Raw genomic sequence first — 11372 nt, 5'->3', positions numbered from 1 at the left:
CCCCCCCCATATCAGAATTCGTTCTTCCATCCCCTAGCCTTGTATAAAGCTATTACTTCCCCACCATCAACGCCTAGGTTTTTTCAAAAAGTATTAAGACACTTCTGCAACTACCCATGTTTTGATATGCATTCGTAAATGATTCTAATGCATTCAAAAAGTAATATCTGCAGATACACGAAGCTTTCAAAACACTGTCCTCATAAAACTATATTTTAAAGTTGTTTATATGAATTTCTGTCTTGCTCATTTATGATAGACATTCTTGTTTATGGTGGAGACTACCTAGTGGTAGACTTACTGTCTTAAGTTGGTCATTTTCTTCTTTATGACTTTTTTTTTATCAGTTTCTCTTTCTAACTTTTGTGTTCTTCTAATCAATACAGTCCCTTCGAATTGGCAGATGCATGGACACGACCGGCCTATTTACACAAACACTATATATCCATTTGCTTTCAATCCACCTAAAGTTCCGGATGATAATCCTACTGGCTGCTACAGAACTTATTTTTTCCTTCCTGAAGAGTGGGAAGGTGAGGTTTTATGTTTCTCCATTTTGTGTCATCCTAAAATTTATTGCTTGGTTTCTATTCCATACTCATCTCTCTTATTGATTCACCTATTTTATATCATATATTTGAGGGAGTAAAATATTTGGTTGCTCTAATATCAGACTATTTGGCAAAAGTTATCTCCTATTCTTTTTTAAAAAGGTATGATTTTTTATTGAAGAATTAATCTACACTTACAAAGTGTTATAATATATACGATGCAGAGGAATGACCCAAAAAAGAAGAAACCTCCCTATCTATCCTTGGAGGAATCTATAAATTCTAAAATAGATTCTGCGATATTGGCAATATCCCGTTACATTGAAAAGAAAGCAAAACTATAAAGTTCAACTTTATCTTCTAAATTGAGTTTGCTTTGTATTCAAAACACTTCAAATTTCCGTCTTTCCAAAGTGCGCACCAGATACCAGCTGGTATGGTATTTACATGTTTTGTCCATACCGGGGATAAGTCATCTTTTATTCCGGCATTTAAGTCAGTCCGGTGCAGATTTAGGCCTTATCCAACAGAATCTCGGGATGTTAAAAAAAAGCTGCTAAAGCTGTAGTGAGAAAAGATAATGCTAATAAATTACTGATACTTTCTGATTTTTCTTTTTCACACAGGAACTTCTACTGGACAATTTCTGGTCTTCTTTTTTCGGAATGAGAATCATTAGACATGCTTTCTTAGCCTCCAACCAAGAAAAAAAAAGCTTCCCTATATGAAACCTTTGTCTTGCATAATTGTTAACTAGACCTAAGTTCGCTTGATTTTCTACTGATAGAAACTTGCAGCATGATCTAATAGTGAAGCATCTTTTACTGTTCCCTTTTGATGAAATGGATGCTGTAGGGGAGGTTCGGTAGGCGGGACTTATCTATCAAATCATTTTGAAGAAACAAATAGATGGATAGTTCGATGCATGATAGGGTACTTGGATTTTGTGTAGAGCTCTATGAGTGGGGTGGCAGGAAAAAGGTGAAGTTGACAATGGCCTAAGGTCTGAAGCTAACACTGTAACGCTGAATTACCAATGCTAACCTCACATGTTACTTTCTAGACATTATATTGGGTTATTTTCCAATCTTGTGTCCATCTTAACCAATAAACCTAAGCCCCCCTCGGTTCAAGTTGCCCAAGGTGAGATAATTGGAGACTGAAACTGTCTGGTCCCTTTCTTATGGTATTGTATTAATTATTGACTAGTCCTTGGTTTGGTCGTTATAACTTTGCCCTCATTACATTCATTACTACAAACATGTGTACATTTGTTTCATTATCCCTTTTAATGTAAATTGTGTTGCATTTTCATTACCTTCATTTGGCTATCAATAATGTTATGTGATCTTCAACTACTTTTTGACAGGTCGCAGGATATTTTTACATTTTGAAGCGGTTGATTCAGCCTTCTATGCTTGGGTGAATGGAGTTCCTGTTGGATATAGGTTTGTTTTGCATTTTGATATCTCTATGCTCTTTTTCTCTTTTCTAATTGAATATTTTATTAAGACACCTATTTTAGGTTCTCTTACTTTCTTAGTGGTCTTGCTTGTAAACATTATTATCATATGTGTTGCTACGTTTGATATAAGAGTCATGTACTCTATTTGTGTACCTTTTATGGTTTGTAATTTTTGTCATCAAAATTGTGCATAACTTTGTTAGGGATGGCAACGGGGCTGGGTGGATGCGGGGCGGGGTGGGTTTAAGGCTGTGTGGGGCAGGTTGAAGTGATTTTCCTAATGTGGGGTGGGGCGAGCTGCGGGTCTATGCAGGTTCAAACTTAATTTTAAGTTTTTACATGTTATTAGAGTACTAGAGCATTATATATTAAGATGGTTTCTTTAAAGTTACTAAAATATTCAAGATAGTAAATGAAAGAGAAAAGACATAAATTCCACCTTGAACTTGTATCGAAAAGTTACTTACATTCTTAAACTATCATGATGCCCTATTACGCATCTTTACTATTCAAAAGTCAATTTATTTACCCCTTAAAACTGACATGGCAAAGAAATAAAATGAAAGTAACAACTAAACACGTTAATTAGATATAAAAAGAAAAATAATAATTAGAACCAACTTTTAAGCCCCCCCCCTCCTCCACCCCCCCCCCTCTACCTACACTTAATCTTCTTTTTCACATCTCTTTTTCTTCATTCTTTATACATCACAATTAGGTTAATTCTCATAGATTTGTTAGTGAATAATTGTATTTTGTGATAATTTTTACTAAAGGAAGAATCTAAAAAGAATTTCGGGTAAACCTAAATAAATAAATCCTTAAGTTATGTTTAGGTGATTTTGGTTGTTGTTTCTACCTTTTCTATTTTTTGACTTTGATAAAGAAATTTTGGTTGTTAATCAATTTTTGGGTTTGGTTGTAAATGCAACTTTATGGGTATGGTGGTTTTAGGTAATGGGTGATAAAAAAGAGGAAATTGAAGGTGGTGAAGAAAATTAATCAACTTCTTGAATTTGGTGAAGATGACAACTTTATGAGTGTGGTGGAAGAGTGGAAATTGAAGATGGTGAAGAAAACATTATGTTAGAAATGGTGATGGTGATATTTAGTGGTGGTGAAGAAAAAGATGAAGAATTGAAGGTGATATGACGGTGGTGAAGAACAAAGAATCAATAGAGAATAAGGTAGCCGAATATGGTTTTTTTCCGTGAGATAAGAGGAGTGGGTGAGATTTTGCGATGAAGAAGGTATAATTATTAGAGAATTTTAATAATTAATTAGAGATTAATTAGTGTAAAACATTGTTAACAAAAAAAGTAATTAATAAAGAAAAGAACAAAAAAAAGTTATAAAAAATCATAATGTTTGGCACGACGCTGATATAGCCTGATGTGGCGGCGAGTGTATTACACCACACCCTTTGAGAGTGGTGTTACACGTCTCATCAGGTGGTATTAACTTCACTTTTGAGTAGTAAAGGTGTGTAATAGGTCATCATGATAATTTAAGCATGCAAGTGACTTTTCGATATAAGTTCAGGATGGAATTTATGCCTTTTCCCTAAATGAAAATGGTTCAATCAAAACTAATACAATTTCTTACATGCTCCCCAATTAATACAACTTAATGAGAAAATGAATTTATATATATTTTTAGTATCAAACATGGGGCACGGCTGGTTGAAAATGAAAAAAAAAGCAGAGCGGGGCGGATTAAATTTTTGTAGGTTTAGTTCAACCCGCCCCGGCCCGTCCCATTGCCATCCCTAAACTTTATCCTTTTTCCTTTCTTATGGAGGAATCTTGTGAGAGAACCAAAACTACACGTTCCGAGCTCGAGGTTGCACCCATTTAAGCAAGGTTCTTGTTCTCAAGACAATGGTTATTTCTTCCAAACTTATTTTTCTGTGGGATGGTAATGACATGACTTGAGTTTAAATGGAGAAGCATGGTCAAGGAGGATTCATGTATCCGACCCAACTTGTTTGGGATTGAGGGGCTTATAATAGTTGTTTCTCAAATAATATGACCTCATACATTGATCTTTGTAGCCCTTTCCTATGGAGTGACTTATGAAAGGATTAAAATGACAACGTTTTGAAGATAATAAATCTAAAGTTTGTCTTAATATGCTGAGTTTTATCCTTCAAAATTATAGGGTCTTTTGTGCTTATTGTTGTACTTTTGTGGTAAATGTAGTGAGCTAAAAACATAGACCTTTAAAGGAGAGAGAATCTGAACTCAAACGCACTCTCCAAACATCAGAGTTTCGATATCACAACCATCTCGAAGCATTGGTGCACCACTGCAACTTAAGCCCAACCAACCACAACCCTATTGATGACCCTACACTCCCATCACATGTCGAGAAGAGAATCTCAATGAGTTCACTACATGTGTGAGCATCTGCAGTGGATTCTAACGACTCTCCAATGAAAGTACTTACTGTTTGTGAGTTAACACATCTGGGCGTTCCTTGTATCTGCCACTGTAAAACAGGTTGAATCAAAACTTAGTGAAAATGGATGGGAAGGATGATATTTCCCTTTATTATCTCATGAAGTCAGGCCATATATATACAAGGATGCTATAATATGTCCAATGCTAGACTTGGACGGAAGTCTTAAAAGATTGAAAAAATAACCCATTTTTTGCGTGCCTCATATTTACACACATAAGAGATTTCTTTTTCGACCTTGCTTGGTTGGATTAAAATGGATCAGTTCGTTGGAAGTTTGTGGTCTTCTAGGCAATTGAGGCTTGGAAGATTAAGAAGTACCTAAAGGTATCACAATCAGGGAACTCCAGGTGCCTCTTTCACTTTGCCAATGAAGAGGAAGCCATGAGAGTCCTCTATGAAAGTCAAGATGAATGGGGAGTTAATTCTTAAAATTTTTAATGGAGTGTCTGTATGGAAGCCATGACAGCTAAGTGGAGTGGGTTGTGTCATTAAATTTGTCGGTGTTCCAACTCCTCTAATGATGAGGTTTTGGTGATGTCATGTGTAGCATGTCTAATATGTCTAGGGTAAGCCTTTAAGGTATATGTGTATGTTTGTGACCAGGGGATAGAGAACTTCAATTCGGGTAATTGTGGAATGATGGTTTTAACTATGGTTGTATCAGGAGTTTGAACCGAGATTTCGTAGGGGAACAGGGTGATAAAATCTAGATAATGGGAGAGGGGAAGATAGAAGGAATATCTGTATGTTTGTGACCTGAAGATGATGAACATGATAATCAATATAATCATTAACATTATCATGTTGATCATCTTCAGGTAATTTTTCATCAAAATTACCAAACCTTCTTTGTAAATGTTCATGATAAGGATCTAATCCACTATTACTATCAATATCAAAAACAGTTTCATTAACATGTGTCTAATCATCTGTATTCATTTTGAATATACTAGATTTTCTAGTTTTAGATTTAGAAGAATTACCAGTTTTTTTTATTAGTGGAGGAATTCAAGTTAAATACACTATTGACATTTTCAACTATGTATTTTTTTTACCTTTTTGAACAATATTTTACTAGAATCCATATTCAAATATGAAAAATGAGTAAATTATATATAATGCAAACAAATAATTACTCACAAAATAAATAAATAAATAATTAATGCAAACAAATAAATAACTAAATAAAAAAAAGTGAGATGGAAGTTAGAACAAATGTACCAAACGTCTACTTAAAAAAGTAGACGTGTATTACTGAAAGCCGAAAATTGAAAGCTGAATTTTGAAGTTCCAAATTCAATTTCCAAAGATCAAATTAGTAATTTTAACGAGAATAAGAGATTAGAGACTTGATTAAGATTTGAGAGTTGAGAGGATAACTTTTTTGTGAGTGAAAAGAATGAAAGATGTGGGGTATTTATACAAAAAAGGCTGAAAATATAGTTTCTAAAAGTTTGGGGTATTAAAAAAAGTTAGGGGTGTATTGGGGTGTAATGGGGGTGAAAGAGCCGTTGGTGGGGCCCAAAACCCATTGCCCAACGAATAGTTCCAACGGCTATTTCGCCTTAAATTAAAATAAAAAATAAAAAATTATTGAATCGAGATGGACTGGGACCAGAATCGAGACTAACCGGACTGGTAAATCCGATTTCCGTCCCGTTACGTCTCCTGAAACCGCTCCTAACCGGTACAAACCGGAACTGGTAACGAACCGGGACGGACTGGAACCGGAACCGGCACCTCCCGGTTCCGTTGCCAGGCTTAGAGCTAGGTATGAAGTGATGAAGAAATAGGGAGGAGAACAGGATGAGATGTGTCGAAGCATAATGAAGTAAATAAAACACATATGCTCTTTAATGGTTCCTAGCTTATGGAAGTCGCACAATTCAACATGGTGTAAGAACTGACAGATATGATTGTTTGAAGCTGACCTAAGTAAAGTCTTATATCGAAGCTCAATCGGTAAGGATGCTTCCGATTCAACTTCATGCTAGACGATTCTTATGACCTTAATTCATCTTCAAATCTATTCTAACACTAAAGAGTTGACCTTAACACCTATCCACAATTAAGAATCACCCGGTATATGAAGAATGGTTTAGGTCTTAGTTTAGAAATTTTTGGGGTGTTACACTTGCCTACTTCCAATATGATGTTTCACTTTCTTTTATTGAGTCCCATCAGTACTCTGAGAGGTAGCCACTCTTGACTTTGCCTATAATTGCTCTTCTTCTTTAGCAGTCCTATTTTAAGCTCCTTCCCATCTTGGAATTCCACATTCAGAAGAATTGGAAAGTTGCATTCAGATATTTGCCTTGATCATGAATCATAGGATTTTTATGGTTCTTTTTTTTTCTTTATCAAAAAGAACCATAAAAATCCTGATCTATCAATTTCTACAAGTGTTTTGACCTATTTTCAGTTCTAATATGATAAAAAGTATTTCTTATTTGCGGAGGTGCATCGCTTAGCATGTCCTGTTTATTAACCAGTAAAATTCTCAAGAGTAAGCCAAGAGGCTTCTAAGTTGGATGAGCTGTTTTCTAACCCAAACTGTAGTCATTAAATGCTGGTTGTTGAAAACAAGAGAATTAGTGCAGTTATGTTAAGATGTTTTTGATTTCTTCTATATTTTTAGGTTAAGAGTTTGAAACAGTCTTTTTATTTTTTTCATTATTAGGAATCTCGATGTTTAGGTAATTTTCCTTATTTAATAATAACTGTTGTTTCATATAGTCTATACTTCCTTGTCTCTAGTAGCCTAAACTACAATAAAACCCCTCGTGTAGTGTTTACGTTCAAATCAAAACAAGTTTTCCCTTTCTATTCTGTTCCTGGATCTAAATAGTTTCAATTTACCAGAAATGGACCTTACAATCTTGTCGTAACTGTATATTATTGTCTCTTTTAAAGAAATGGCAACATCATATGTTTAGACAACTATTTCGACTACTCTTTTGGCTCTTTCTCAATCAAGACACACTCCTACGTTCTTCTCTTCTTCTTGACAGTATAAGTTTTAGGCATCTGAGTCTCTCTACTGAACTGAATTTCCACTCATCAGCGTTTGGGTATATAGTCTCTCTGTTGAAAATTGAATTTCTGGCACTGCTCCAATCTTGTAGTGAATTACAGGTATTAAGTTGTCTCTCGGTGTATTGAATTTTCTGGCATGTTGGGGCAAGTTTCTTGTATACACTTTAGTTGCCAATTTAAACCTTATTATAGATTCATGTCATATTACCTATTGTGGATGAATCTTCAACAATAGCTTTTTCCGGCATACTTGACATTCCATTTTTCAATTTACCAGCTCAAATACATATATATGTAAGAATGTTCTAGACGTATTCAATGTGTTTAGATCTATAGAAGATAATATTCTTACAATAATTAGGAGATACCGCCGTTTATGTAACTTTCCTTCTATCACAGTCTATACTTTCCTATTTTTAGTGTCATAAACTCCTTTTTAGGTAAAGTTGTATTTCGTTACAATCAGTTCAAGATAACTCTAATTTATTTTTACTCTATTTTCATTGCTGGCTGTCCCTTGTGTATTTAACACCTAAATCAATGAGTTACTTTTGTAAACAACATACATGATAAGTATTCCTCATAATGAGTTCAGTAGAATATTTTCTATTGTTTTCTAGGACTATAGCAAGGGTAAGACAGGGTAATCCAACATGTGGATGGAAGTTGATGCTGTATATCAGAATCTTTAGCTAGCTTGTGTAGCATGAAAAATTGGATTAGACCATTTTCCAAATCAGCTGTGAAAGGGATCAAAGCCATAAACATATTGTATCTTGTAACTTCCTTATTTCCAGTTAGTGCTGTCACTCATTTTTGTCACAATGTCGTTAAATGGCACTTCTGCAATTATGTAAAAACTGCTTTAAGTTGTTAAATAAGTACAGAAGTTCTTCATTTCATATTTGTATTCTTGTTGATTATTCACGCTCTCGGATTTGGACTCCTACACATTTCAGTTACATGGATTGTTTCTGGGATTCTTCATTATGCTTTCAATACTTCTATATATCTCAACTCCTTCATTTCTCAGATTATGGTGATATTTACTTGTTTTTGTTTTATTTCAAACATCATATCCCAGTTACGATGTTTTCTCATGTTCGACTGAGATGCTTAAAGCTAAAGCACAGATGAAGTCTCAGTTACATGGATCTTTGCTATGGACGATTGATCTAATTTTTATTGAATGGTTCAGTCAGGATAGCAGACTCCCAGCCGAATTTGAGATCACAGATTTTTGCGATTCCTGTGGGTCAGGAGAAGGAAATTGTCTGGCTGTTCAAGTGATGAGATGGAGTGATGGTTCCTATCTTGAAGATCAGGATCATTGGTGGTTATCAGGGATACACCGCGATGTGCTTCTTCTAGCGAAGCCTAAGGTGTGGACTTTTCCTTTCAAATGTGTTCTGTATTTCCTTTTTCTCTGGAACTATCTTTGGAATCTGGAAACTGGCTCTGAAAGGAAAACTAATTTCCTAGCTAGCTACTTTATTGTCCGTCTTTTTTTCATCAATACTAAAATTTGTCCAACACGACTATAAAACGTAGTTGTTATGAGTATTTGCTTTGATAATCTAAAACAGTTTAGTGTGAAACAGTAAGAGTGATTTAACTTGGAAAATCACCAAGCTCAAAAGGTGCAAAAACCACGATTTACCCTAGTAGGATTGAACTCCAAACCCCACTATCAAAGTAAGCCAGAAAATCAGATCACAAATCCTTGCAATCTAAGACTTCAACTCTTAGCCTTACCATCAACAGTTACCCAATTGCTACACCCCCTCAAGTCACTCTGACTCGAAACGACAACAAAAATGTTTCTTTGCAACAAACAAACAATGAACTAACAAAGCTTCTTATTAAAATTCAAAATTCTAATACAATTGAATTAGGATTGGACTCAACCTATAAAAACAATGATACAAGGACCGGAGTCTTCTGCCTAGTTCTTCTCTTTTAGATGATCAGTCTTTGTACTTTCAAGAACAACAAGTTACTTGAAAGGTGGACTGTTGTTGTACCTCTCAATTCAGTGTGAATGAAATTTCTTGCTAGGTACTAAGCATTAAGGGTTGTGACGGAAATTTTTTGTGAATATCCAAAATATATTACACGAATAATAATGGAGATATACACATATTTTCCCATACATTTTTCCTAAAAAATCTTGACACAATAACTCAACACAGACTCAGCTCGTAACACATAAGCATTAAGGACCTGATTCTTATCACAATTCTTTCACAGAGTGCATCGTGTTTGTTAATCATCAAAAGATAATCAATACTCAACAATCAACATCCCTTTTCCCTCTCTTTTTCTCTTCCATCACGGAGAAGCCAAAACAAATTCCTTATAACATAAAGCAAAACACTAATCCTAAGTCCTATAATAGTTCCTGAAAAAGCAGTTGTTTTAATTCATATTATCTAGTATCTTAACTTCTTAAGAATGTCACTTCTTATTAATATAAAAAAAAAAGCACTCCCTCCGCTTCAGTTTATTTGGAAAAGTTTGAATAAGCACGGGGTTTAAGAAAGAAAAAAAAACTTCATGAATTTGTGGTCTCAAACATTACATAAATATTTTTTGCTATTAAAACTTCTCATAAAGGGTAAAATGAAAAGTTTAAATTAAGTTGTCTCCAAATTTATAAAGTTGCCATTTTTTTAAAACAAATTTAAAAAGAAAATATTTTGCCACCTCCACAGGAACGGAAGGAGTAATAATTACTAGCTGTAGAAATAACAATGAAGAGTCGAACTTTGTAGAAATGATTGTTTGTTATCTAAACGATGAAATTAATTTGCACAAAAGTAGGCAGGTCAGTGATCTGATGTTAGTCTCAGTAGTGAATTTGGATCACATTCAAAACCATCTCATCGCAAGCGGTGGACTCTGTTAATCCAGATATTGAGTCCTTTGATCTAGTCCATGTAATGTAGTACCTGTTAAAGGAAGGTGAAATAAGTGGCAACCAATAAACTCTCAAAACTTCTCCATTACCCTAGATATCTCACTAGATGCCAGCCTTTTTTCTCGAAGTCTTATCGTATTAAATTTTCCCTTAACACCTAGGGGATATCCCACTCTGCCATCAAGGTAGACATCTCCTCCCAGAAGCTTGCCTTAGATCCCTCCCCTACCGCCGCATAAAGTCGTCCAATACCGCATACAAATCCATTGCGCCGATTTTTAATTTGAGACGCAATCATAAACTTTCTATTTCTTACTTTCACTACTCCATCCTCGTGAAACTTTTCCTAGTTTATTAAGGGTAATATCTGATTACCCGCTAGTGATTATGGGACTGATTGGTTTATTTTTAAGCTCAACCGATAGATCGAAGTAGTTAATATGATTTCTTGTTGTTTGACTATCAACTCAAATTCTCTTTAGAGTTCAATTCATGTAATTAGGATTGTTCCCAATCGAAAGCTCATCAATGAAAATTGATAAAGCATAAGGTTAAACAAATAGCCAATAACCAAGATTCAATAGGTCCATCAAACTCTAGATAGGGAATTTAGTCATAACCCTTTTCAAAAGAAGACATCTAGTCACCAAATACTCCATAGAATGCATAAAGGAAGAATTCAAGACAGTTTGGATCTTGATCTTTCATCTAGTGCATAAATTTACCTTGATTTCCATGGCAAAAGAAGGTCAAATCTGCGTAAGATTGCATATTTATACATTTGGTGTTGGTCATATGAATTTTCCACCATTTCCTCTATAAAGAAATGGATCTCGGGCCTAACTTAACCCCAAAAATCTAGCTCAGGAGGGGAGAATTGCCTAATACCATATAAGGAGACCCAAGGACCCCTTACTCCCCCCCCCCCCCCCCCCCC

At 35.0% G+C, this 11372-nt stretch overlaps 1 protein-coding gene across 1 annotated transcript in view; it reads left to right on the top strand.

The window, feature by feature from the left end:
- LOC107028581 (beta-galactosidase) overlaps nucleotides 1-11372 on the top strand; it is a 26391-nt gene that overhangs the window by 5361 nt on the left and 9658 nt on the right. Inside the window, exons 4-6 of the mRNA XM_015229702.2 lie at nucleotides 387-533; nucleotides 1921-1999; nucleotides 8714-8897. Of these exons, the coding sequence (XP_015085188.1) occupies nucleotides 387-533; nucleotides 1921-1999; nucleotides 8714-8897 (410 nt within the window). The remainder of the gene's footprint in view (nucleotides 1-386; nucleotides 534-1920; nucleotides 2000-8713; nucleotides 8898-11372) is intronic.

The sequence above is a fragment of the Solanum pennellii genome, chromosome 8 (assembly GCF_001406875.1).
Source record: "Solanum pennellii chromosome 8, SPENNV200".
Taxonomy (NCBI): Eukaryota; Viridiplantae; Streptophyta; class Magnoliopsida; order Solanales; family Solanaceae; genus Solanum; species Solanum pennellii.
Note: the sequence above shows the minus strand (reverse complement) of the source record. Positions and strands in the feature narration are given on the sequence as shown.